At 54.0% G+C, this 27,896-nt stretch overlaps 2 protein-coding genes, 1 long non-coding RNA gene and 1 other non-coding gene across 6 annotated transcripts in view; 2 read left to right on the top strand and 2 right to left on the bottom strand.

The window, feature by feature from the left end:
* The window catches only part of POLDIP3 (DNA polymerase delta interacting protein 3), a 21,614-nt gene extending 7,328 nt beyond the window's left edge, over positions 1-14,286 (bottom strand). Inside the window, exons 1-6 of one of the 2 annotated variants that reach the window (XM_040490646.1) lie at positions 14,132-14,283; positions 5,822-6,212; positions 4,837-4,923; positions 3,585-3,680; positions 1,665-1,844; positions 1,031-1,108 (exon numbers count right to left, since the gene is read on the bottom strand). In XM_040490646.1, coding sequence (XP_040346580.1) covers positions 1,031-1,108; positions 1,665-1,844; positions 3,585-3,680; positions 4,837-4,923; positions 5,822-6,212; positions 14,132-14,190 — 891 coding nt within the window. In that variant the 5' untranslated portion in view covers positions 14,191-14,283. Of the gene's footprint in view, positions 1-1,030; positions 1,109-1,664; positions 1,845-3,584; positions 3,681-4,836; positions 4,924-5,821; positions 6,213-14,131 lie in introns of both variants that reach the window. The other variant, XM_040490647.1, reaches the window with a different exon arrangement.
* Positions 14,287-14,397: 111 nt separating this feature from the next.
* LOC121040235 (uncharacterized) lies at positions 14,398-19,128 on the top strand. 2 transcript variants are annotated; one of them, XR_005795199.1, is made up of 2 exons: positions 14,398-15,304; positions 16,888-19,128. It is a non-coding gene; the product is annotated as an uncharacterized LOC121040235 (long non-coding RNA). The 2 variants fall into 2 exon arrangements; XR_005795200.1 differs by having other exon boundaries at positions 16,864-19,128.
* Positions 14,577-14,726, top strand: LOC121041162 (U12 minor spliceosomal RNA). The gene has a single exon (XR_005795592.1). It is a non-coding gene; the product is annotated as a U12 minor spliceosomal RNA (small nuclear RNA).
* CYB5R3 (cytochrome b5 reductase 3) overlaps positions 18,280-27,896 on the bottom strand; it is a 28,428-nt gene continuing 18,811 nt past the window's right edge. Inside the window, exons 8-9 of the mRNA XM_040490654.1 lie at positions 26,620-26,719; positions 18,280-19,448 (exon numbers count right to left, since the gene is read on the bottom strand). Of these exons, the coding sequence (XP_040346588.1) occupies positions 19,276-19,448; positions 26,620-26,719 (273 nt within the window). The 3' untranslated portion in view covers positions 18,280-19,275. The remainder of the gene's footprint in view (positions 19,449-26,619; positions 26,720-27,896) is intronic.

Genomic DNA, 27,896 nt, shown 5'->3' with positions numbered 1-27,896 from the left:
TCAAAGCCATCACACAGCAGTCACGTTTCACAACCGAAACCACCGTCAAGCGAGGCGGCCACTATGGGCTGTGACTGAATTTGGTGCGTTCGTTCCGTGATCTGACAGTTCACAGCTAAAGGGGGACCTGGACTTTTAAACTAATGGTGGGGTTTTTTGGCGCCCAAATGAAAACGAGGCAGACAAGCAGTGCCGGCTGGACCCGGCCGCCTGCTTCCCAGGTTTAGGTTCTGTCCATGAACTAAGGGTGGGACAGGACAGACCAGGGCAATCTAGAAAAGCCAACCACCAAGCAACACCAATCCATCCCATTCCTTTTACTTTGGAATCATCGTGAAAACCCCTGGAGGAGGCAGAAGTTCCAAAGGCTCACAGGAAGATAGGAACCACCGGACTTTACGCCACGGAAGAAGAGGATCTCATCTGAGACCCATCCAGCACGGTGCCCTGGCCCTGATTTAGAAGTTGTGAAGAAGAGAGTTGACACAGCCGGTCCGACTGCTATCTCCTCAAAGACCGGCTTCCAAGGCTGCGTCCTGGCTGGTGTCTGGGAACTTGGAATTTGGGACTCCCACCACCCTAATCGATAAGAGTGGTTCACTGAGCCTAAACTGTGCAAACGATGTGGTTTATGCTGAACACCTGCTTTCCTCCGGGGCATTTTGGAATGCTGGTACGCACTGGCAGAGGGTGCCTATGTAACTAGTTCCTAATAAAAACCCTGGCACTGAATCTGTAATGAGCTTCCCTGGTTTCACGCGTCACAACTCGTTGCTGGGAAAGAGAGTGCATCCTGACTCCACGAGGAGAAGAATCCAGAAATTTGCACCTGGACCCCCGGCCTTTGCCCCACGAGCCTTTCCCTTTGCTGATTTTGCTTTGGATCCTGTAATAAACCCTGGGCCTGACGTGACTCCACGCGGAGTCCCGTGAGCCCTCCTAAAGAACCAGCAAACCTGGCGGTGGTCTTGGGGGCCCCTGACACAGAAGCAGCTTGAGATGTAAGATTCTGGCAGGATACAGTACTCACCACGATGTCCTCCTCAGTGACTCGAGGGTGCAGATTGTTCACTGTCATCTTGGTGCCTTCCAAGGGGCTGAGGACAGGCTGCCAGACAAGACAGTTAACCAGAAGTCACACAACAGCTATGCGCTCAACAGCAGCACGTGCTCTGGGCCAGCGGCCAGGAAGGCCCAGAGGAAACCCCCCTAGAGGCCCCACCACCCCATGCTAAGGGCCAGAACCTCTCATCACCTCCCAGATATGCCAGACACTTTCAGGCCTCTGAGCCTCTCCACGGAATGCCACTCATGTTTCAAGACCCACCCGGCTCAGGTGGACCTTCTCCTTGAAGCCTTCCCCGCTTGCCCAGGGGACCAATGCTCTGTCCTCAGTGCTCCCGGCAGCTCTCCTCTGGACAGACCTCCGTTCTACCGCCAGACAAAACTGCTCTGTCTGCACCTCTGTCCTCCCCACTCGCCTGCAGGCAACCGAAGGGCAGGGGCCACCGGGCCTCGGTTTGCTCGCTTGTGAAATGGAGGTGGCCACGTCCGCCTACCTCACGGAGGTGCCGTGAGGACGCGACACGGTACGCACAACACACTGCCCACCCAGCACGGCCTGACTCTCCACCGGTATGCTCGCTTTCTCTCCTTCACCTCACCTCAGCAGGCGGCAGCTCTTTGGGAGGCTCCTCCTTGTTCACTAGCGTCCGAGACATGTTGGTCAAGGCTTTTGTTCGAACAGAGGAGGGGAGGGCAGGAGCTGTGTATGCATCATTCTGAACCACTTTGGTGAGAGGGAGGGCCTTGGACACGGAGAACTTGGAACTGCTCAGCCCGGCCTAAACAAGAGGCAGACAGGAATCTGAGGGGCTAGAGAAGAAGGGGAGAGAAAAGCCCTAAGGGGCTCACGACCGCCACCCCCGAGCCCTCCCGGCTCCGCAACTCCCTTAGAGGTCTGGAGCCAAAAAAGGTTGCCAGGGACTTCCCCCAAGGAACGGGCGGGAGGGGAGAAACACAGTTTGTGCTCACAGAAGCCACTCTCTAGTGCAGAAGTCCTTGGTGAGAAACTTCCACGCAGGCCTGATCTGAAGCCACAGGCCGACCCATACCATGTAGGCTTTATGAAAACCCTATGATTTGGGGCTAAGCAGAAGGCCGAAAGTTTGGGGTCAAGTTCATTCCCAGACCTGCTTCTCACACAATGGGCTGATTATCAGTTCTGCGCTGGCTAGGCACAGGAACCCACCCTTAAGAAGGCCCAGACTCCCAGCTTTTTGGTCCCCGTTTCGACCACACAGAGGCACCACGCAGAGCCCTGGCCCGCTCAGCTCCCAGACCGTCAGGGACAGGCTGCCAGAGTTGGTAGGTGCAGACCAGCGGACGCAGTTCCCTCCCTCCCTGCTGTCCCTGACGGGGGATGTGGTCCCTTGGATATATAAGCCGGTCAACTCCCGGGTGTTAGCGCGTCTGAGGAAAAAGATGTCGGAGGCAGAAGCGGCAGGGCTGATTCACCAGCTTCTCTGAATCAAATGACGTGTCCACTCCTCACGCTCGACTCCACATTTCTCAAGCTGCTGAGTCTTGAGAGCCAGTGCAGTGAGTGTAGGGGTTATACGCAGGGCCTGGGAGCCAGACTGCTTGAGCTGGAATCTCAGATCCACTATTTATAAGCTGGGTGATACTGACTGTATTTAACCTCTCTGTGCCTGATTCCTCATCTGTAAAACAGGAACGACAGTAGTACCCACCTCACCGGGTGGGTGGGAAGGGGAGTCTTAAATTGGTTCACACAAACCCTGCATTTTTTCAATCAGGGTGAGCCACAAACGGAGCCAGCCGACACCCCCCCGGCAGCAGACCTCAGCAATGCAACCAGTGCAAAGGCCCAGTGCCTGTAACAAATCGGCAACCTTCAGCTTCACGTATCACTTTAAGAACTTCAGCGGCAACCAGGTGCAAACTGGTCCGCACATTTCAACGCAGTGACAATACGGAGTCTTTGGGTCTCTGCAGGCCAAACAAAGGCCCTTGGCTCGGGTGGCCCCCGGCCGCCCTCCCCGTAACTGACTATACCCGCTGACGCCGGCCTCCCTGCCATGCCAGATACTGCTCTCTCTGCTTCTCTGCGTGGCATCTGACCAGCACCCAGTCTTGCCCTGCAAGCGGGCTGCACGTGGTGGAGAGCACAGGCAAGGTCGTTTATTCTTGCTCACACCGACTGAGGGAGTCCAGTTTCAAAAATGGAACTGGAGGGAAGGAGAACACACAGAACGTTCTGCCACAGAGGAAAGAAAACGGGATGCCCTCCCGTGTGATCTCACATTTCCCCCGAAGTGCCTCCAGCAGCGACCGGAGGGTGTGGCCCCACACTTCACCAGCTGCGGGCCCTTGAACACAATCACCGGCCACTCTGGTCTCAGCACTTATGAAATCAGCCACTGGATCAGTTCCAGTTCTGAAAACCTTAGGACCCAAAGGAAGAAAGATTTCGGAACTGAAAGGCCATACACTCGCCCACGTCTCCCACCCACCCGATCTGCTATGCATGGCGAGTGCAGGAAAAACATAAAATGCCTTACCACGTGGTGGAGAAAGCTGCTTGAGGCTGCAAATTTCATCTGTTTACTGGGAATGGGAGCTACAGCGTCATCATCGTCCTCCAGGTCGTATACGTTCTGAAAAGAAAGAACGAACAGCTAACGTGGCCTGCAGGCTCTCGAAGACCTTTGGAACAAGGACAGCAAGACATGGAGGCGAATGATGGATGGAAAAGCGGGTGTGTGTGTGTGTGGGGGGGTGCCTGGGGAGACTGGCCCGGGAGGCCAGGGTTCAAATCCTGATAGGCTGGCTCCTCACCCACAAGGACCCCACGAAAGTGCTGCAACCTCCAGGTACATTAGAGTTTCCTCTCCACAAGTGGGCAACACCTAGAAACACTTGCGATGTTTGTTTACAATCTTGGCTTAGAAAGTCCATCCCAGGCAGTCTGGCCTACAGAAATAAATCCAACCCCTAGAAAGAGCTCCAGCCACAACCATGTTCACAGAAGGATTTCTAACAGTGAAAATTACAGGAAAATGGCTTAAGTAAACTGGAACATCAGCTCAAAGGACTATGCAGTTATTAAAAACGTTCACAGTAAATGTGAATCAGAGAAGTGCTTGAGTTATAAAGTGCAAACAGAATGACAGAAAATCGAATAATGATATAACCACAACTATAGCTATGCATTAACTAAACAATAATGACACTTAAAAGGAACCAGGGCAGAATTTCAACAGCAGCTGGCTTTGGAGAGCAGGACCAAGAGGGACTTTTTTTTTCCTTTTTAATCTTTCTCTGTTTTGCAGTGTTCTGTATTAAGCACATACTACTATTTTTAATGTTTATTTTTGAGAGAGATAAAGAGACAGAGTACAAGCTGGGGAGGGGCAGAGAGAGAGAGAGAGAGAGAGAGACAGACACAGAATCCGAAGCAGGCTCCAGGCTCTGAGCCATCAGCGCACAGCCCAACGCGGGGCCCAAATCCACGAACCGTTGAGACCATGACCCGAGCTGAAGTCAGACGCTTCACCAACTGAGCCACCCGGACGCCCCCCGCACACACTACTTTTATAATAAAAAAGAGAAGACTTTCAATCTGCCTCTCTTCCCCTTAAATACTCACCCCCCCACCCCCATAAGAAGTTTCTTTTTAAAAGTCATAAACTGCAAGAAGCTAAATGTAATTTCTCCAATTCTTCACACTGGGAACCTTGGCCAGGCCTCAGTTCACCCACTCAGAAGAGTCCATCAAAACACACACGTGTGCACACACTCTCTCTCTCTCACCTGCTTGGCCGGGTGGTTATTGACAACATTGATCCTCATTCCAGCAGGATGGGTGTGAAGGGGTGCCATGGCCTTCTGCTGTGGAACCTAGAAAACCCACAGACCAGAATTCATCCCCTGGGGTCCACATGTGTCCTCCATGCGTCAGGAATCACTGAACTTGAAGTAGGGTAGTGCTCAGTTTGGGTCTGTGGTAAAAAGCCCTAGAGTGCCTCATGTCCAAAGCAGGAGTGACAGAAAGCCTCGTCATCCTGCTCGACGAGCCTGGCTCGATACATCCGCAGCCGCTACTCCTGTCACCAAGGTTGCTGCGAAGGTTGAAGGATACTGTTTTCACCCCCCTGGGCAGCTGTGCTAGCGGCCAGGGCACGGGACAAGGAGTCGGGTGTGACCAGGCTCCTACCCGGTCCTCCCATTCACCGGTTGCGCTAGCCCTGGGCACCATAATTCACAATTGAGACCTCGAGTCTTCTCTATAAAACTGGGGTAATGGGGCGCCTGGGTGGCTCAGTCGGTTGAGCGTCTGACTTCAGGCCGGGTCATGATCTCACGGCTTGTGAGTTCAAGCCCCGCGTCGGGCTCTGTGCCGACAGCTAAGAGCCTGGAGCCCACTTTGCATTCTGTGTCTCCCTTTCTCTCTGCTCCTCCCCAGCTCATGCCCTCTCTCTTTCAAAAATAAATTAAAAACAAAACAAAACAAACAACTGGGGTAATGATCCCAGAGTTGCAGGAGAAATAAGTAAGTGCCTGCCACACAGCGCGTGCTCCACGGCGTCCGTCCTCTCCCTGCTCTTCCCTCCATCGCTAGCTCTCTTGAGAACGTCACTTACTTCTGCCGCGGCCCCCTTTCCTCTCCGCGAAACTCGCTGAAAACCCCGCCTCCCTCACAGGGTTACTATCCAAACACTCGGGAGAGCTGTCATTTTGCCCAAACACTCCTGGCCCCCACCGCCTGTTCCCGCCTTCCCAGGAGAGCCACGCCTACCTGGATGGTTTTGGTGAGCTTCAGGGCAGGGGTCACTGTCCCAATGGGTGGGCTCATGAAGGCGGCTGGGGAGTTCCGCTTCAAGCTGATCTTCTCCCGGGCATCGGCCACCTGGCGGGGCTTCTGGGGCACTGCGCTCTGCTGCTTGCGGGAGTTCAGCATCTCTCTGGCATCCTGCACTTTCCCTTTGATCCGGAACCGAGCATCTTTCTGCAGAAGCTTTTCCCGGGCATCCTTGACTCCCAGCTTGAGCCGGGCGTCCGAGAGGCCGATCTTCTGCCGGGCATCAAACCTCTGCTGGAAGGTGGCTGTGCGTGCTGGCTGGCTGAGAAGGCTCTGCTGGGTCCCAACACGAGATCGAACACCTCCAATTCCTGGTCTGGCATTGAGACTGCAAGTACAAATTGCACATTAAGTGGATCTGGGTGTCGAGAGTGGCCCATGGAAGTAGAGCCATCGTAATACTGGGAAGAGAGGGAGTTTCTGGAGAAACCAGAAGTCTGCTCGCTGAGCAAACAGGCTTATGTTGAAACTTCTTTTCTGGTTCATGACTTTTAACTTTGCATTGCAAATAAAATTCGGAAGAGGGGCCTGGCGGTTTCGATCACCAGGTAACACACTGGTTTCCTCCCTAGACCAGATGTTCTGAGACGTCATTAGGAACAATAACCTCCAAATGATGCTGGTCCCAAAAAAAGGCATATCCCCCAAATATTGTAACCCCACACAGGGGAAGAACGACTTCAGTTTCCATAGTTCTTCACAGGCTTGCTCTCAGTCAGCCCTCTCAGCACCCTGTGGGGTGGGTCAAACAGGCTTGGAGAGATTCAATGATAAACAAAAGACACCAGCCTGCCTTCGGCGGTCCAGGTCTCCAGGGCCAGCACAAGATCCCCACTGGGCTGGGAGCAGGAGCCACCCGCTAACAGGTAGAAAAGAAAAACAGCCACTTTGTCTGAATTGTTTCCACTCACAACACTTCTGACACCAAAAGTGTGGGTGTTCTCCTGACATCAACGCTTCTCAAACCTTCTAGACATCACCGGGTGTCCTATGATTCAACTCTGACACAACATACCCAGAGTCTGCGCAGACCCCACAGGTTACGGGCTCAGTCCCCCAAGACAGCCCTCACTTCAGATGCCACTCCCAAGTCCTGGGCTTCCCATCCTTCTGACAGACTAAAACTGAGGGGGACCCACGCCCGCTCCTCAAGTTCGGTAAGTTGCTAGAGTGGCTCACAGAATGCAGCAGAAACAGTTTACGTGCTACCATTAGTTTGTTATGAAGGATACAACTCAGAAACAGCCAAATGGAAGGGGTGCGGAGTTCCCATGCCCCCTTGGGGTGCACCACCCTCCCAGCACATACACGTGTTCACCAACCCAGAAGCTCCCCAAATTCCACTGTACAGGGGTTTTTATAGAGGTTCCATTATATAAGCAAGGTTGAATGGCTGGTCATTGAGGACAGCCTCCGTCTCCCTGGAGGGCGGGGGGCGGGGAGGACTGCAAGTTCCAATGAACCATGCCTAGGTCTTCCTGGTGACCAGCCCCCATTCTGAAGCTAGCCAGGGACCCAGCAAAAGCTACCTCATTAGAACAAAAGATGCTCCTACCACCCTTATAACTCAGGGTTTTAGGAACTGTGGGCCAGGAACCAGGGATAAAACCAAGTATGTGTTTATCACACTCTGCAACAACTAAGAATGTCAAATTCAGAAACTGTTAAAATCGGAAATGAACCAAACTCCATTACACAGGCCTCATTTGCTTGCGGGGTTCCTCTGTTGGCCCTTCAGTGGCTCGTGAGTAAAGAGAAGGCTCTTCCAAGTACAATCCTGGAAGTCCTTCCTGGGGTCCGCAAGCTTCTCCCTCACCCCCCGTGCCCACCACACCACGAGGCCGGTCTACTCCACCCGCTGCCGCCACCACCACTGCCCTCACCCTCGCGGAGGGTGCCCTGCCTGGGACTCTGGCTCCCAAGGCAACATCTCCTCTGAGGGAAACCCTCCTTCTCTGCTTGTTCCGGGACAGCCCTCCTCTGTGCCTCCAACTCCATCTGCTTGTTTTCTCTTCCCCACTGGACTGGGAGGGGAGATCGGGGCTCATTCTGTTTCAGGGCCCGGTACTTTACAGGCGGTGCTGAAACCTGGCTGAGCTAAGTTAGAAACTCTGGTGGAGCTGCTTAAAAACACAGCTGTCTAGACTCCGTCCTCACAGCTCCTAAATCCAAAATCTGGGTGAAGGCCTGGGCATCTGCACTTTTGACTCCATAGGTGGTCCTGGATTAGACGGCAGTGTTCAGAATCTCGGACCTGGGGTCAGAAGGCAAAATTCTGCTGAACAAACAAGTTCCCGTATGGCCTCCCACATCTGTGTCCAGGCCTCCCAGGAGGCCTCCTAGTACTCCCGCGGGCCCCCGCAGCCGCCTGGGGACTGTCCCGCAGCTCCCGCGCTCACAGCAGGAGCGTACCCAAAGAACCAGCCAAGGCAAGCCTGGACTTTCACCCGGTTATCCTCAGACTGGAGGAAACACACCTGCTGCCCCCAGCATGCCAGAACACTGCCCGAGACCGTGATGCGCGGACCAATTTTCTTTGGAAAACAGCAAATTATTTTAGGATTTAAATACTTTCCAGTGGGTCTATACAGGAACTGGGTGGAAGAGAGCGGGAAAGGATCATTTACAGAACTGATCCGATTAGGTTTAAGGTGGGGGTGGGGCTGCTTGTCCGTCCCTGTCCCGTCTTCTCCTGTAGAGGCAGGGGCTTTAAAAAAAAAAAAAAAAAAAAAAAAGGCAAAGCCAAAAGGCTGGGGTGTTTAGGGAGGCCAGCAAGCACGACGAGGGAGAGAGGAACAGACAGCACCCCCCACCCCCCTGGAGTGGCCTGCCCTCAGTTTCACGGTCAGCGAGGTCTCGGCAATAGTGGAGCTGGGCTTTCTGGCGGCACCGAAACCCACAGCTACTGGAGGGGCCCCTGGTGTTTATGGAGGGAACAACACCCGCTTCCTAATAAAGCCCCACCCGCAGGCCCAACTAGCCGGTGAGGTGACCCCACTGTTTTTGTTTGTTTTTTAATGCCTTCAGCTCCCTACATCTCCCTACACCCATCAAAGAAAAGCAACAGGCTGTCTGTGCAGACCAGGAGCTACGACTGAAGGCCTACTCATAAAATGGGGAAAAGGATTTTGATCAACCTTTACTGCCCAGATCCAGGAGAAACCAGTGTCAGTGGAAAGCACTCCAGATAAAACTGTCTGCTTACCACACAGGGGACCTCTCTGAAGCCACAGGCTTTGGGCTGGGGAATCAAGTCACCACACAGAGCATGGTGAGGAGCACTCCCGCTCTAGGAGAGGAAGGCTCACGCCTGTGGGGACACCACGAGCCGCCAGACACACCTGTGGGGCAGCGAGAAGACTTAGACGCGGCCCCGGGTGTTTGGGAAGAGCAGAGGGTGTCAAAGGTCACACAAACAGCCCACCGTAGCCTGCAGCCTCTTTGCCCTCGCAGCTCCGGTGGGTTCCCCGGTTCCTGCCCTCCTGAGCACTCCCTCCTCGCCTCCCGGCTGGCCGGAAGCTTCCCTCCTTGGGGGAGGTCAAGCCCAGTTGCCGGCGCTGAATCACAAGGACCTGTTCCCAAGCCCGCACCTCCTGCAGCACGAAGAGCCTCTGTAAACCCTGCCATCTCCTCACCTGGGTCAGCCCTGCACCAGGGGAATAAAAAAAGGCTCAAAGAGCTTTCCAGTTGTGAGCTCCCGCCAAGTGGTGTCAGGGACCCTACAGCTGCCCCACCCCCGTATATTCTCCTTTCACGCTCACAACTGTGAGGATTAGGTTATTATCCACATTTCACAGAGGATGTCCTGGTGAAGGCTGGTCTTCACTGCATCTACTTAAAGCACCAATAAATGAAGCATGGGTCAAGGATAAAGACCAGAGACTGAGGAGTTGAAGAAGGGGGAGTGCTGTCCCAGGCTAAGGAAGATCTTAGGCCCCCAGACCCGTCCAGGACCACAGCACACTCCCTAGTGACCAGGGGGTGAGCACACACACACCGAGCGTGGCACGGCGTGCTCACTCTGGCCCCATGTGCCACACTGCCTGTCTGGCAGGAAAGGCCACCGAGATGCCTCGGGCCGGTCTTTCTGTCTCCGTGAACAGCACAAAAGGTCCATCGGGGAGGGAGGGCATGTAGTTGTGGATGTGGGAGCGCGAGTGAGCCGCTTCCCCGCAGTCCCCCGCACTCGATCCCCAGTCCTTTCAGCTCCTTTCCCAGCAGCTTTAGGGGCTTCAGTGTGCAGGCTTTTTATAATCGCCGCCCCTCCTCCTGCATGAAAGGACAGCCATTCATCCCAGCGGGCAGCAGCGCTGGGTACAAGGCAGGCATTAGTCATCAGGAATTTTTCAAATAAACACTCCCGCTAGGTCCGGGTCTCCAAAACACAGAGTCCGTGGTGTTACCCTCCGGTTCTAAGAACCGCCCGAGGGCTCCCTAACAAAGCCCAGCCCCTCAGCGGAGCCTCTGGTCTGGCCCGGCTTCTGCCTGCAGCCTCACTGCAGACTCGCCCGAGGTCCCCGAAACACGTTCTGGCCTCGGCACTTGTTGGGAAGGGGCGGGGGAGGTTTTGAGCAAGTCTCTGGACTCTGAACTGCCCCACCCGGCTCTGCCCTGGCTCCGGAGCCCCACGGGGTCCTGGGGAGAGCGCTGTGGGTGAGAGCCAATGCCCCCACCCTGGAATCTCAGCGCCTGCCCCGGACCTCACTGGAGCCCGGGTGCTCTCCCCCACACCCTGACCCGAGCCGGCTCTGGACAGATGTCTAGTCCAAGGATCCGGGCCCATTAGTGGGGCCCTGGGTTGTTATTATAAAGTGGATTTTAATCCACGGGCATCTCTGGGTCACGGTTCATGTGTGTCGAGGTCATCTTTATGTGGAGGAAACACACTTTAGTTCTGTTACACGAGAGTCAGTTCTGAATTAGGGGCTTCACGGACACAAAGAAACAAGGTACCATCATCCCCTTACCCTCCAAGAGACTCTTGTGCAGATGTTTTGTTTTAAATCACCATTCTTCCCCTCCAAGTTACATAACGACTAACTTTCCTCCTCTTTGCTTCAGGTCTACAATTCCTTTATCTTATTTCAACAAGGAAACAAACCCCAAGTACCAGGAACAGAGAGCCCTGGCCTGAAAAGCAGACCAACCTCCTTCCCCGTGGCTCCCAGGACTCCCCAGACAGGGCATCCGGCCCAGAGCTGCTCAACTCCAGCATACTCAAGGTCCAACCTTCCCACTAAGACTGCCTGCCGCCTTAGATGAACCTTCCCTAACCAGGAGGCGGCAGTGGACGGACAGCTGTCATCTGCGAGCTAAACTCAGAGCGGGCGACTTTGCTAACGTGACCAGCAGTATGCTCAGATCTTAAGGAAAAAAACGACGAGAACGGGCCCGCACTGCAGCTGGTGCCCAGTGCCCTCCTGGGGAGCCTCATCCATGGGCCTTGAGCAACTGAAGTCCCCAGGGAGTTCTGTGCAGGGGGAAGGACAGCGCCCCGCCGTGGCTGAGTGAAGTATCATTCTCTCCCTTTCTCTACTTTCACATTAATCATGGAAATCTTTTGATTAATGGGGGTGGGGTGGGGGCAGGTAGTAACAAGAATGACCCATTTCTTGGCTCACAAGGTGTGATGAACACAAAACAGAAAGACTGCTCTAAAGAATGAATACATTCCATGACCTGTGGGGAAAGAGGTGATTTACATCTCCACCGGTTCTTTTGCTATTTCCACTAAGAAGAAAGTTTTCGGGGACAGTCACAGGTTCCACATAAACCAGCAAGCACAAAGTTCTTCCTGGGACCTCCATGCACCATCATTCCACAGTCCCAGGAAGGGGACAGTTCTTCCAGCAAGCATGTAGGACAGGATACAGTTGCTGTAGGAAATGACATTTGTTCACTGAAATAAGCTCAGACCTTTCAGTTCTTGACAGGGACACCCTGGCTGTAGTTTCTGTTGGCTTTGCAAGTAAAATAAAAATGAAGTTTCCACCAGGTTTAATCCAAACACAGCACGCATACTAGCCTCTGTCTGCACGGTCCCCCCTCCAATGTTCACATGATAGCAAAGTAATACTGTCTCACATATCGTGACACAAAATTGGATGTTGCTTCTTAAAAGCCTTCCATAATGATGACCATAACTAACATGTATCAAACACTTAGAACCATCAAATACTCTGAAAGTACTGTAGACAGATTAATTCACTTAGTCCTGACAGTCACCCAAGAAAAGAATCATCCACATTTTATAAATAAGAGAGGTAAGGAATGGTTAAGTAACTTGCACAAGCTCACGTGGACAGTGAGAGAAGGGAACTCAAACTTCACAGTTTGACTCCAGGGTTACCTACCGACCCCCGCCCCCCCCCCCCCCCCCCCCCGGGGGGGGGGGGGAGGGGTTTGGGCATCTACTCCTTTAAGGAAAGATCCACAATAATTGCCAACATTTGCTGAACGCTCACTACCTGGTACAAACTTTAAAATATACGTTTTTGTATTCTATCTAATCTTCTCAGCAACCTGCCAGGAACCAGTCTTACAAACGAGGGAGCTGCCCAGCTCAGAAGTCATCTCGCCAGGGAGGCACAGAACCCAACAATGGGCCCAGAAGGGCACCGGGCCTGCCTGCTCGCAGACAGGTGTTCATCCCACGGATCCCCCACCCAATGCCCAACATGAGACTCTGTGCACCTCCACGCTAAAAAAAAAAAAAAAAAAAAGTACAGGCCCAACAGACGGTACAGACCACCCGCAGTCAGGGCCGTGGGGGAGCTGATGGCATATGCGCGTGTCCTGGGAAGCTGGTTCATTCAGCAACCGTCCAGCAAATCTATGAAACCCAGGTGGATTCACAAGTGGCCAGAGGACCCAGCACCAATTCCACACCAGTTATTGGAGGGGAAGACCCGGGAGAGAACAGCTGAGCAAATGAATGCCTCCTGTGCGCCTGTTGCAAAGGAGTAGCCAGGTGGAGTGCTGGCTGCTGAGTTCTGCAGAGGAGGCAGCAGGTGTAGTGGACATGTGGGTGGGGGTGGGGGGCTGGGGTGGAATCTCCCTTTCAGTTAGCAACAGCGAGGATCTAGTTTCTAGCCACAGGCACCAGGGGGATATTAACAAACATCTGTTGGGTGAATGACATGGGAGAAAACAATATCTACAGCCAGTATTTTACAGCCAATTGAGGAAGACACCTGAATTAGTGCGGGAGAACTGTTGGCCACGTTCCCACTCACTTCTTCATACAGCTGAACTGGAGCCCATAAAGGCTGGAAAGGACTAACAATACTTAAGGGTCCAGAGGAAGTCTGGGGCACATCACTGCAAATCGTCTCCTCACTCAGATCCAGAACAGTCTACTCTGACAACTGGGAGTTACAAGCATCGAGAAGCTCTAACCTCCGGCCAGTTCCACCTGTTTTGTTGTGTTTTTTGTTTGTTTTTTTTTTTTGCCCAGGCCTGAGGTCAACTCAGCCAGCTGCTAAAGGGCACTCAGCCCCGATTGTCAGCTCTTCGTGGCCTCGGGCAAGTCTCTCCAACCTCTCCCGGCCTCAAGCTCTTCATCGGCAAAATGGGGAAAATCTCAGTACCTGGCCGGTACGGTTGCGAAAAGAGCAAATGGGACGAGAGATACTCGAAAGCGCTTGCAGAACTTGAAACGCCGCACCTCGGAGGCGAGTGTTAGAGGCAGCGGGGCCGGGAAGCGCACGCAGGATTTGGAAGTGAAGCTCTGGGTTTGAGACTCGGCTTCGGCGGTGGCGGTAACAGATCGGAGGAGTCCGAGCAACTCACTTCCCCGCTACACTTCAGTCGTCCTAACTCTAAGGCCGAGCAGGTATCGTGGAGCGGCGGGGCCCACGTGCAGGTCTTCCCACGGGAGGGGGCCGTGCGCGGAGACCCCCCCCCCCAGACCCTTCCGTCGGGGACGGCCCCTCCCCCCGCGCGACCTGCCCCAGCGCGACCCCCACCCCCCACCCCAACCCCCGGGGCCGCTCCCACGAACCGGGCGCCCCGGCCCCGCCGCGGCCAGCGGCTTCCCTGGCCCGCCAGGGCGACGGCGCCTCCAGCCAGTGGACGGTCGGGCGGCCGGGCCCGCAGCGGCGGCGGGGCCTAGCCAATGAGGAGCGCGGCTGCGGCAGGGGGCGGGCGCAGACGGCGCTCCGCGTCGCTCCCGGGCCGCTCCCTCCCCCGCCCCGAGCCCCGCTAGGCCGCGGGCCCTGAGCACCGAACGGAGAAAAGGCTGCTCACCGCCCCTTCGTCGCAGCTCCGCGCTTCCGGATGAGCTCGTCCAGGGAGATGTCCGCCATCTTGCACCGCCGAGCGAGCCGCGAGCCGCTTACACTCCAGCCCTCGAGCCCGCCCCTTCGGCCGCTCAGGAGCAACTAGCTGCTTCCGGCGTTCGGCCGACGAACTCTCGCGACAACTCCAACAGGGCAAAAACCGGAAGGGGCGGAGAGCTCCCCGTGAGCCTTTGCGACGCCGCTGCTTATCTGCATACGGCGGTCGGGGGGCCTACGGCTCCCTGTTCTCCTCAGACGAAGAAATAAAATGGAAAGCGACATAAAAACTTAACTAGTGAATGAGACGAACTGCAAAGGAATCGGGCTCTTAGTTCAATGCTCGACTCTGATACTCACCGTAGGGCAAATGAGAATGGAATTTATTACCCTGGGAGTAACATGCGCTCCTCTTTATGCCTTAAACTTATGAGTAAGGAAAATAACGATTCGGGGTGACGCCCGAATCCTCACTGCTAATGTGAGACGAATTTTTGAGCGGGTAAAGGTTGCCCCTAAGGTGACCCGCCTACTTTGCGGGATGCCTGGGAGTCGCGATCTGCCCGTCCTCCTTCTAATCACTGAAAAAAACAGACCAGTGTCTTCTGGTTAAGTATCAATTTTAAGAGTAGGTAGTTTCTTGCAAAGTAAGAGCTTAGGCTGCAGAAGGGTTTTTCGGTGCCTGTCAGCCCCGCCCTTGGCATTTATTATCCCCGGTTTTTTTTTCTTTGTCTTGCTAAGTTGGCCCGGTGTTTCGATTTAGTGATTCACGGACTGCCTTCCGCTTGGCGACCGTAGCCAGTTTCTTGCCCCTGGAATCCTAGAATAAGGACAGCTGCCTACTTGTGGGTTAGAGCGAAAGATGCCTGCGGCTACCGGCTGCATACAGTAGGCGCTCGCGTTGCAGCTCACGGGGTGACAGCTGGAGGACCCCTTGGGTCCCCTCGAGCCGCGCTTCTTGGCGGTATGGCTTTCACCAGCAAATTGCTTCTCCTCGTTATGCTGCGGTTTACTTGATCTATAAAATGGGGCAAATAGCAGGTCGTTGCGAGGGGTGCGTGATAGACTGAAAATCTTGGACACGCGGAATTGCCTTTGGTATAGAAGAGGCCGCCCCAGGACCCAGCGCTAAGCCCGGCACGAGGTAAGTGTCCAATATGTTTGTTGCTTGATCAGTAGAAAAAGAAAATAATTATAATGCACGCAACGTCTTTAGAACAGCCAAGAGCACGTACTGTGCTGAGTTACTAATTTCTCAGTCCGGTGATGCCAGCGGAGTTACTGTCGACCGAACACGCCACCATTCAGACTGACATCAGAAGCTCTGCGGGCAAGGGCTGATAAAGCTGGAGGGCTGGGCACCAGACCGAGGAAGGGAATCCAAGTCCCATCAGCGCAGCCGCGGTGGGGTGCTGGCTGGCCTTCCCTTTCTTAGCTCTAGAGCGGGACCTCTAGCCTCTCCCTTCCTTCCTCCTTCCAGGAATTGCGGGGAGGGGGACCAGGTAGAGGAAGGGAGGGTCCCAGGCTCGCCTGCTGGGCAGGTGCAGAGGCACGAGGGAGGGGCCAGGGGACCGCGGGAGTTAAGGCCCAGACACGCCTTAAGGGCGATGTAAAACAGTGACCGAGGGGTTATTTTTTAAGCCAGTTCAGTAAGGTAAAGAATTGAGATCAGCTGTCAGCGGGTGGCCCTCCCCGGAGGCATTTCGGAGCTCCGTAGGGTGGTGTCGGCTGGTCGGCCGGACTGGGATCCGGGAATCCTGTCACGTGGCGGTTGGGGACTAGGGTGTGGCAGTCCTGAGGCGTGGGCCCTCCCCACGCCTGCCGCATTCCAGGAGGGGTGAGGCCTGTTACGGTTCTCCCAGCCCGGGCTTCGCTCCATTTCGCTTAAGAAGAGCACGCAGGACTTTTTGCCCAGTGTGAACAGGCACGGGGTTGCCGGGAATGCAGCCGCGCCATAGCCAGAGGAACTGGGTCCTGCTATGTTTGGAAACCCACCAAGAACGTTGCCCCGCCTGGGAAATCCGGGCCCCTGTCAGCGGGGACTGGGGGGGAGTCAGGTTGCATTTAGGGGCTGTGACAGTCCAGGGACTCCGCGCCTGGGCACACCCCTGCCCACCCTCCTTCTGGGGGACATGGGCCAGCATTTACACACTGAAATGTGCATCATTTTGTAAGTTCCTTTCCTTTCTTGCTCTTTTATAATACAGCTGGAGATTTGTGTTGATTTTTTAAAATTCTGTGTGTAGGCTGGCGATATTCCCTGCGAATTCACTTCAGGAGGCTAAAAGGGTCTGTTATAAATGTCACTTTAATTTGTTTTTTAATGTTTCCTTATTTTTGAGAGAGACACAGAGACAGAGCACGAGTGGGGGAAGGGCAGAGAGAGGGAGGCACAGAATCTGAAGCAGGCTCCAGGCTCCAAGCTGTCAGCACAGAGCCCAACGCGGGGCTGGAACCCACGAACTGTGAGATCATGACCTGAGCTGAAGTCGGATGCTTAACCGACTGAGCCCTCCAGGCGCCCCTGTAAATGTTACTCTGAAAGGGTGGGAGTCAAGAGAGGGTAGAGACTCATGATCACTCACCCATTTTATGGGTGGGGAAACTGAGACCGGGTGAGAGGGTAGAGACCAGGTCCAACCCATGCCCTTCTCAGCTCCTGGGAACAGCCCTTCGTGAGCTCAGGCAGGTTCTGACCCTCAGGCCTGTTTTCTCATCCTCCCAAAGGGACCAGAATTGAGGAGACCTAACGCGAGTCCAGTGCTCTGCAGAGTCCCCAGCACATGGTAGGGGTGCAGAAGGGATTCCCAGGCCAAGCCCTTTGCTGCCCCAAGGAGCCCAGCCCTGCTCCAGGATGCGGCCAGGGCCAAACAGAGGTAAGAGAAGAGAGGAAAAAGGGGCCCCCAGGCCTGTGGCTTGGCTTCAGGCGTTTCTTCCAGTGCACTTCCCACCCCACCCCCACTCCCCTCCAGCCACACCGACCTTCACAGTGTTCCTGAAGCCATCCGGCAGACCTCTGCCCCAGGGCCTTTGGACCTGCTGGTCACACCCTCTAGAACACTGCTAGTTTGCCTCCTTTCCAGCTTCATTTCCGCTGTCCCCTCAGCCACCTGCTTTCTTCCATCTGTTTCTTGACGTTAATCCCACAAGCTTGCTCCAAACCCAACGCCTCTGCACTCCCCGTTCCTGCCACCTTGAACACCTATCCCTGCAGAGGCAGCTTCGTTGTCTCTTCAGAGAAACCAGCCCTCATTCCCACGTTGCCTTGTGGCCTAATTTGTCTTGGCATTCACCGTTTCACTCATGACACCATCTGGTACTTGGCTTAGGACTTTCTCACCAGCGCCCCAGTAGTCGGGGAGGGTGTGTTGGGGCAGCCGCGGCCGAGTCCCCAGCACTTGAATGGGACACAAAGGCACGAGGGGGCTAGTGGACCCCCTTGGAGCCCTCCACGGGGGGAGCAATACCTGCCTTACTCAGGACTCCCCTCCAACCCGAAGGCCATTCGTCGCCGAGCCTCAAACGAACCCTGCTTCTCAGGGCCGACCAGAGGGGAAGGCAAAAAGGAAACCGTGCAGACACATGGAGTTGTACAACACAGGGCTGGAGAGGGCTTCTTGCATGGCTGAGATGACATGACTAAGGCTGGGCAAAAGCGGGGCCATTGAAAGGCTGGACCCCAGTGTCCCCGCGCCCTGGCCCAGCTTTCTGTCTCCAGGAATCTATCCTCAAAAAACAAAACAAGTCATCCGACAGGAGGGTGAAGAGAGCCGCTGTCATTTTCAAAATCCACAGGTGGGAAACAATCCAGCTGTCCAACCCCAGGGGATCTGCGACATAATGAATCATGATCCATGTGGGCTTATGGAGACCGTGTGACACGGGGCGACAGCAGCGGCCTCGGGTGGGCCACGTGGCTTCACCAGGGCGGTCGGCGTTTGCCTCTGGACGTCCGGTGTCTTTTCTCCCGCGTATATTTTTCCGTACTGTCCAAACTTCACACAACAAACACAAACACACGTTTGAAATAAGTGCCGAGCCCCTTCTTGTCTCCTCCCCACCCCCCCCACCGTCCCCACAATGACACAAGTCACAGAGCCTCCAAGAGCCCCAGAAGGGTTAGTATTAGCAAAGTTTTATTTCAACGTCTTTTCTGCTCATAAATGATTCTGGAAAAGCCGATACGCAAGAGGCTCACCCACCCTCGTCTAAAGGCAACACTGAGGTCACTGAGAACGCTGCTCAGACAAACTCCCCTATGCTGGGGCGCAGGCAGCAGGACGGGCGGGTTTGGGGCAGAGGAATAAATAAACATTGTCTCAGCTCTGCCATCAGGGCTGGGGGCCCAGGGCCCAGAGGCAGCCCATGAGACTGCTGGGCCGACAGCTTGGAACTCCCAAAGCTGCCCGAAGTTAAGGTGTGTTGCAGAAAATGCCGAGGCTTCCGGAGGGCCTGCGTGTCCCCGGGAGGAGCCCTGGGCCGGTGGGCCAGTCTCCTCCTCCTGCTCCAGCCCCGGGGAGAGCCCAGCTCCCTGCCGGCGGGGCCTGCCTGGGCGCTGGAGGGGGGCAGACTCTCATCCCCACAGTCCCTGCCGAGAGCACTTTTTGGCATTACCTGTTATGTAGTGTCAGGTGGCTGTGACCCAGAGCAGGTAGTGAGGGGTGGCAGGTGAGGGTCCCGAGCCGGTGGCTGGGGGGGGGGTCCCTGGCACCTGCAGCTCCGGGCTGCCCGTACACCTGTGTTTGCTTCCAGACTGCGGTCTGCTCTGGGAGGGGTGGGTGGATCACAGTGCTGGAAGCCTTGGCCTAGTAGTGTGTGGGTGGGTGGGGTGGAGGCAGGGCGGGGCCAGGGCTGAGCATCACGGGTAAGAACTGAAGAGGGCCAGATGGTGGCTGGAGGTGGCCTGCCTGTAACAGCACCCCGCTCCCAAAGGGGTCCCTCGGGGGAACCAGCCCAGCGGGGTCACCACCGCAGCTCAGGCAGGGCGGGCTGCACCCAGGGCCGCAGCGGGAGATGTGGCGGGAAATGACGTTAAGAACAACGGCGGGGAGGGCGGCTGTGGACGGGGCACGGTAAGTGTGCGGGGCAGGCGTGCGAGCAGCCAGGGCCTGGCCGTCAGAAGGCGAAGCAGCGCTCCTTGGGGTGGCCCACGCGGTCCAGGTTAGGCAGGCAGGCATACTGGATCATGGGCGGGGGGCCGCACATCAGTATCAGCGGCTCCTCCTCCGGGGGCGGAAGGTGGTCCCGGATCATTTCTTCATTTACGAAGCCCTGGCTGTAGTCCCAGGCTGCAGGCGGGAGACAAGGTGAGTCCCAGTGTGGCCGTGTGACTGACCAACGACTGCCCACCTACCCCAAACCACCTCCCCCTGACCATTAAACTGCTGTGCTGTGAATTCCTCCCTTCTTTCAACAAACATTGAAGAATGAAGAGGTTGATCCGAAGCAAACGTTTGCCCTGATCCCCTGCCCCAGCCTGGCTGACCCAGAACAAAGCAGCCAGTAAATAATTAACAAAATGGCAGTAAGTGAGTATCTATCGATAATTACTCTAAGCGTAAATGGACTAAATTCTCCAATCAAAAGTGACTGAGTGGGGGCGCCTGGGTGGCTCAGTCGGTTAAGCGTCTGACTTCGGCTCAGGTCATGATCTCACGATTCGTGAGTTCGAGCCGCTCGTCAGGTTCTGTGCTGATAGCGCAGAGACTGGAGCCGGCTTCGGATTCTGTGTCTCATTCTCTCCCTGCCCCTCCCCCACTTGTGCTGTCTCTGTCTCTCAAAAAAATGTAAAAATAAAAAAATTAGAGGAAAAAAAAGTGACTGGATAAAAAACAAGACCTATCTATACCAACATAAAACCAGACACATAGTTCAATGAAACAGAATAGAAGGCCCAGAAATAAACCCATGATTATATGGTCAATTAATCTTCAACAAAGGAGGCAAGAATGTACAATGGGAGTGGTGTCAAATAAAGCCTCGACAGGGCACTGGGCTGCTGTTGGTCTGAGGGGGGAAAATATATATACAATGGGAAAAAGACAGTCTCTTCTACAGACGGTGTTGGGAAAACGGGACAGCCACATGCAAAAGAATAAAACTGGACCACTTTCTTATGCCGTGTGCAAAAATAAACTCAAAATGGATTAAGAACCTAAATGTGAGACCTGAAACCATAACATTCCTAGAAGAAGGCACAGGCAGGAATTTCTCTTAACATCAGCCATAGCAACATTTTTCTAGACATGTCTCCTAAGGCAAGGGAAACAAAAGCAAAAATAAACTATTAGGACGACATCAAAATAAAAAGCTCCTGCACAGCAAAGGGAACAGCCCACAAAACTAAAAGACAACCCGCTGAATGGGAGAAGATACTTGCAAAGGACTTATCTGATAAAGGGTTAGTGTCAAGTGTATAAAGACCTGATACAGCTCAACATCCAGAAAACAATCTAACTAAAAACTGGGCAGAAAACGTGAATATGCGTTTTGCCAAAGAGGACATCCAGATGGCCAACAGACCTATGGAAAGATGCTCATCATCACTCATCATCAGGAAAATGCAAATCAAAACCGCAATGAGATGTCACCTCACACCTGTCAGAATGGCTAAAATCCAAGCACAAGAAACAACAGGTGTTGGCGAGGACGTGGAGAAAAGGGAACCCTGCGTACTGCTGGTGGGAATGCAAAGTGGTGCACCTGCTGTGAAGACAGTATGGAGGTTCCTCAAAAAATTAGAAACAGAATTACCCTATGATCCAGAAATCACACTACTGGGTATTTACGCAAAGAATACAAAAACACTAATTCAAAGGGATACATGCACCCCAGTGTTTATAGCGGCGTTCTCTACAACAGCCAAGATACCTTGGGAAGCAGCCCAAGCGTCCATTGATAGGATAAATGGATAAAGAAGATGTGGTACATATATACGAGGGAATATTATTCAGCCATGAGATGCCATGAAATCTTGCCATTTACAACAACATGGATGGAGCTAGAGAGTATTATGCCAAGTGAAATCAGGCAGTCAGAGAAAGACAATCCCATACGATTTCACTCATAGTGGAGTTTAGGGAAAAAACCAACAAAGAAAAAAAGAGAGACCAAAAACAGACTCTTTTAACTGTGGGAAACACAGTGATGGTGGCCAGAGGGGAGGGTGAGGGCCTGGGTGACACGGTGAAGGGATGGAGAGCACACTTTTCGTGATGAGCGCTGAGTAACGTATAGAACTTCCGAATCACTACCCTGTACGCCTGAAACTAATAGAACACTGCGTTAACGACACTGAAATTGCACGAAAACAGGCGAACAGGACCTATCTATGTACTGCCTACAAGAACGCACTTTAGACATTTGGGAGGACACACAGACCGAGCGTGAAGGGACGGAAACAGATGTTCTGTGCAAGTGGAAACGAAAAGAAAGCTGAAGTAAATAAGGGACAAAGATGGGAGAGACATAATGGTAAAGAGGTCAACCCCACAATGATGTAACATTGGTAAGCACTTATGTGCCCAACATAGAAGTACCTGATCACATAAAGCAAATACTAACAGATCTAAAGGGAGAAAGAGAGAGCAATACAGTAAGAGTGGGGGATTTTAATACCCTGCTTATGTCAATGGCTAGGTCACCCAGACAGAAAATCAGTAAGGAAACATTGGCCTCAGGCGACACATTAGGCCAGATGGACCTAACAGACGTTTACAGAACATTCCATCCAAAAGCACACCTCACATCTGTCAGGATGCCACCATCAAAAAGACAAGAAACAAGTGTTGGAGAGGATGTGGAGAAAAGGAAACCCTTGTGTACTGTGAGTACGAACGAGTGCAGCTACTGTGGAAAACCGTATGGAGGGTCCTCAAAAAATTAGAAATAGAACTACCCTATGACCCAGCAATTCCACTTTTGGGTATTTATCCGAAGAAAATGAAAACACTGGGGTGCCTGAGTGGCTCAGGTGGTTGAGCGGCTGGCTTTGGCTCAGGTCATGATCTCAGGGTTCATGGGTTCGAGCCCTGCACTGGGCTCTGCACCGACAGTGCTGAACCTGCTTCGGGTCCATTCTCTCTCTCCCCACCTCTCAAAAATAAAATAAAATATTAAAAAAAAGAAAGTGAAACACTAACTCGAAAAGATATATGCACCCTATGCTCACTGCAGCATTGTTTACAATGGCCAAGATATGGAAGCAAACTAAATGTCCACTGATGGATGAATGGATAAAGAAATTGTGCTACAAATGCTTTCACAGAGCAAGAATTCCTTTCCCTTGAAAGGTCCTTCTAGCTGGACTAAGAATCAAGTTGACATGAGAGGGCTGAATAGGCGAAAATCAAATTTAATAGCCTATATACAGGGAATCCACACAGACATGGAAATTCCAAAGGCAGTCAGGCAAAATGAGGTCCATATGTCATTGTGAACCCGGGAGAAGGGGGCAGACGTCTGAGACTTCAGAGGGAGGGAACGTACTTCATGGCAGGGTAAGAAGGGATGTTTGTTTATTAGATATTTGCCCTGCCATACAGATGAGTCACTCAGAGAAAATTTACCTCTGATAATAGCCCTCATTCTGAGAAAGACCCCCTATTTATTTATTTATTTATTTATTTATTTATTTATTTATTTACTATTTTTAAGTTTATTTTTATTTATTTTGAGACAGAGAGGGCAAGCAGGGGAGGGACAGAGAGAACGGGAGAGAGAAAAATCCCAAGCAGGCTCCGTGCTGTCAGTGCAGAGCCCGATGTGGGGCTCAAACTCACACACCAAGAAATCATAACCCAAGGTGATATCAAGAATCAGATGCTTAACCGACGGAGCCACCAGGCGCCCCGGAAAGACCCTCAGTTTAGATTCTTCTGTGTGGTTGAGGAAGGGACAGAAGTTTCTCTTGAGCCCAACAGGGTCTCAAGTGCCTTCAGCTCAAAATAACCCACGTGCCAAAGTGGCACATTCTGGAGGGGAGGGGTGTGGGTGAGACCTGAACCCCTTCAAAACAATGGAATATTATTCGGCCATAAAAAGAATGACATCTTGCCATCTGTGACAACATGGATGGACCTCGAGGGTGTTATGCTAAATGAGTCAGACAGAAAGACAAACACCGTATGAGTCACTTACATGTGGAATCTTTAAAAAAAAAAGAAAGAGGGGCACCTGGGTGGCACAGTCGGTTAAGCGTCCAACTTCAGCCAGGTCACTATCTCGCGGTCCGTGAGTTCGAGCCCCGCGTCGGGCTCTGGGCTGATGGCTCAGAGCCTAGAGCCTGCTTCCGATTCTGTGTCTCCCTCTCTCTCTGCCCCTCCCCTGTTCATGCTCTGTCTCTCTCTGTCCCAAAAATAAATAAACGTTGAAAAAAAATAAAATAAAAAAATAAAAAAAAATAAAAAATAAAAAGAAAGAAAGAAAGAAAAACCCCAAAAACAAAAAACCGCAAGCTCACAGAGAGAACGGATTGCTGGTTTCCAGAGGCAGGGGAGGGGGCTGGCAGAGGTGGGTGGAGGAGGTAGAAATTTCTTTTGACTTTATTTTTGGTATAAGTTTATTTTACTTTTTAATGTTTATTTTTGAGAGAGACAGAGTGCTAGCGAGCAGGGGAGGGGCAGCGAGAGAAGGAGACACAGAATTCGAAGCAGGATCCGGGCTCTGAGCGGTCAGCACAGAGCCCCACGCGGGGCTCGAACCCACAAGTGGCGAGATCATGACCTGATCCCAAGTCTGACGCTCAACCGACTGTGCTACCCAGGCGCTCCGGTATAAGTTTATTTTTATTTATTTATTTTTTTTAACGTTTATTTATTTTTGCGACAGAGAGAGACAGAGCATGAACGGGGGAGAGGCAGAGAGAGAGGGAGACACAGAATCGGAAACAGGCTCCAGGCTCTGAGCCATCAGCCCAGAGCCCGACGCGGGGCTCGAACTCCCGGACCGGGAGATCGTGACCTGAGCCGAAGTCGGACGCTTAACCGACTGCGCCACCCAGGCGCCCCAAGTTTATTTTTTAAAAATACACACGGGACTAAGCTGTATTTGCTAGTATGTAAAATGCGCGGCGATAGAAGACATCGCAAACTGACACGGATTTTGTTTAAATAGTGCGTTTTCCTTTACACGTGTACTGCACAGGCCAGCCGCACTTGCACGTGAGCTGGCCCCAGGCCCCATTCCTTCACTCAGTTCCACGACGGCCCTTGCCCACCTGCTACACCGTCTTTCTCGTGGCACCTAGAATTTCAGCTTCTACCTAACGTTGTGGCAACACCTCGACTCCTCCTGAACTGTGGGTCAGGGTAACAATAAACGCAAGTGCGAGGAGCCAGGAGACGACCCAGCCCAGCTCCTCCTCCGGGGCGGGTAGCGGGTGCCCCTTACAACAGCCCCCAGGAGGCCGCGCTCTGGTGTGTGCCACCAGCAGGGGTCAGCGCCGGCCCCTCCTCCGCAGGCAGCGGGGACAAGGAGGCCCCCGCCACGGGTGGAGCCTACCCTCCGACGCTACTAGAAACTGTAACCAGAAGGGAGTAAACCTCTCCCGTTCCTCTCATTCCCGCCCCCCCCACGCCCCCGACTTCCAGTGAGACACAAAAAAAAGCTAAATGTTGCTTTTTTTACTGTAAAAAAAAAAAGCAACTCCAGGAACCAGTGCTCCTGCCACCCCTCCCTGCCGGACTCTACAGTTTGCCCGTGAACAGCACGGGTCCACTTCCATGTACATTTTTTCCGGTTAGCGCAGTAAATATATTTTCTTTACGGTTTTCTTAATACCACTTTCTCTGGCTTACTTTATCGTAAGAATACGGTGTGTAAAAATACACACGATATGTGTTAATCGGCTGTTACCGACAAGGCTTCTGGTCAACAGTAGGCTATTTTAGTAGTTAAGTGTTTGTGGAGTCAAAAGTTATATGCTGGGGCACCTGGGTGGCTCGGTCGGTTAAGCGTCCGACTTCGGCTCAGGTCATGATCTCACAGTTCATGGGTTCGAGCCCCGCGTCGGGCTCTGTGCTGACAGCTCAACCTGGAGCCTGCTTCGGATTCTGTGCCTCCCTCTCTCTCACTGCCCCTCCTCCGCTCGCTCGCACTCTGTCTTTCTCTCAAAAATAAACATCAAAAAAAAAAGTTATATGCAGATTTTTTGACGGCACAGTCAGCGCCCCTAATCCTGCTGTTGCCCAAGGGTTAGGTCCTCTGCTCTATAACGTGCTAATAAACCTATTTCGTGTTCATCTTCCTCCACGAGAGCGTCAGCTCACGGGGCCAAGCTGGCTTCCTGAACAGAGCGAGGGCTCCACCAGGAGCCTGGATGGGCTGGTCCAGGACGGCCGGCCAGCGAGGGGCCTCAGGGCACTGCCGTCCGGTCCACAATTCACCTATATCCCAGCCTTGGTCTCAGCCAGGAGGCCCAGGACCCGATCTGTCAACCCTGAAGGGTGGCTCCTCCCACTCATGAGATGGGCACCTGCCCCTAGAGCCTGTCTGCCTGGTTCCAGGGGAGGTAGACGCCGTGGGGGAGGAGGGGGGGTGGATGCGAATGACATCACACGCTGGTGCCCTAAGCATGCTTCAAAAATGTCCATTTCCCACCACTTAGAAGTTTCCCATGAAAATGCAGGGCCCTGCTTCTCTTGAAAAGCGGAAAGGCTCAGCCTGTGGGGCTGCAGCCTGACACGAAGGAAGAACACGGAAGGACGGCTGGCTGAGGGGCCTCTGGAGGGAGTGGGGGTCTCCGAGGCTGCACCACCTCCCTGCAGGCTCCCAACCCTACAGCCAGACGCCATTAGGACACCGGCCAAGAAGCCCAACCTGCTGCTTTTCTCACAGCAAAGAAGAGACTCAGGTACTTCCCGTACCCACGTCTCTACCTAAAGCGGGAGAATGAAGCGGAATTTAACTCCCAGGGGGCAGCCTCGGTTCGGGTTTTGGAGGTGGCCCTCGTCCACTGCCTCCTACATGACCTTGGCAAACAGCCTACCCGGACAGGTCGAATGAGGGTAAGGGTGCGTCGGCCTGACCCCAGCCGCTGCCCAGGGAAAAAATGGGCGTAACGTGCCTTACAGGGTACAAAGTACAAAGCGGGAGCAGTTGCCCCCAACCCCAGCAGTGACCCTGAAGACCTGCCCCAGAGTGAGCCCCCCACCAAGGGGAGAAAGGCCAACTTTCTTTGTCCGGTGGGGGGCGGGGCAGCCAGGGAGGGCCTTGGGCTCTGGGGGAGGAGGATGTGGGTTCAAGCCCCGGCTCTGGTGCTTTCCAGCTGTGTGCTGTGGGACACTTACCTCCCCTCTCTGATCCCTCCTTATTTTTGTGAGAGGGCATCATACTACCTCCCTCGCACACGGCCACCCTGAGCACCACTGGAGACGAAGGGTGCAGAAGGCTCAGCCCTGGGAAGGGTCCAGCGCCGCCCCCCCCCGCACCCCCGGCCCCCTCAGCGCTTCCTCCCCTCACCTTCGGGGGCTTTGTCCACTGTGTACCAGAGCTTGAAGCGAGCAGAATGTTCGTTCCTCAGTTCCTCCAGCTCGGGCCGCAGCAGGATGTCCTTCTCAGTCTGCGGGGGACAGGGCCCAGTGGTCAGCAGGGACGGCTCGTCATCCCACCCGCTGGGGGCCACGCACTTGGCGGCGCTTGCTGGGGAGCGGCCCGGCAGAGCCGAGCCAGACTCCCAGAAACTCCCAGAAACCCCCGCCCCGCTCTGCCCACCTCGCCGGAGGAGCGGATCAAAGCTGCAGACAAGACGTTCATTACAAACGGCGTCTGCGGAAGGCGCCCAGCATTGTGGGAGACGTGCCCCTTGTAAGCGGGAGCGGGGAGAGCGAGCAAACGAGGCCGGGCACACGCCAACCGCAGAGCAGGGACGGACCGTCCTGACCGTCCACTTAAAAGAGCCAACCGTCCCGCCACCCTCATCCCTCGGCCAAGCCTCTTTGTGCTCTGGCGTCTCGGGCTGTATATCCGTAAACTGGGAAACGGAGACACTGCTCCCCAGGTCACACCGGCTCCTTCCACAGCCTCGCCCATGCTGACCCCCTGCTCGACCTACAGCTCCCCACTCTCTGCTCACACCGGCCTCATCCGGCTGGCCCCACGTGACCCTGTACTTCAGCCTGGTACCACCTCCTCCAGGAAGCCTTCCCGGACTCCCCAGGGGCATCAGCGTGCTCCTCACATAGGCCCTCTGACCACAGGCCTTTGCCTCATGCGTTCACAGATCACAGAAGATAGAAGGGGCTCCTCCAATCAGTGGGCAGCCTAACTGACCTCATGGGACTGTTATTAAACTGGGGGCCAAGGGATCGCCCACTCACAAAGCACTACTGAGCCCCTGGGCCAGGGCAGAATGGCCCTCCCCACGGAGGCAGACAGCGAGAGATGCGGAGATGTATTTTCTCTGTCCCACGTGACCAATGGCACCCGGACAGGCTCAGCGAAAGGGACTATTGGGGGCGCTTAGTGGCATCGAGAGGTGGGCAGGAAAAGACAACTAATTCGAAGCCACAGCGATGAACATTTGCTGAGTACCCACTGCGTGGAGGGCGTCTTGCTACAGGAGGGTCTGACCCAGCCGTACTTATTCTCATAAGGACCCCGCAGTCCTGACCCCTCAGTGTTCCCCTCTGGGAAATGGGCTGCAGGCAGGAAGCACGAGCCTCTGAGTGTCTCGGGGAGGAGGGTGTTGATCGTTTCTCCCATTTCTAAAAATTTTTTTTTTTTAACGTTTATTTATT

This window comes from Herpailurus yagouaroundi, unplaced genomic scaffold (genome assembly GCF_014898765.1).
Source record: "Herpailurus yagouaroundi ecotype Mexico unplaced genomic scaffold, PumYag 182, whole genome shotgun sequence".
Taxonomy (NCBI): domain Eukaryota; kingdom Metazoa; phylum Chordata; class Mammalia; order Carnivora; family Felidae; genus Herpailurus; species Herpailurus yagouaroundi.
Note: the sequence above shows the minus strand (reverse complement) of the source record. Positions and strands in the feature narration are given on the sequence as shown.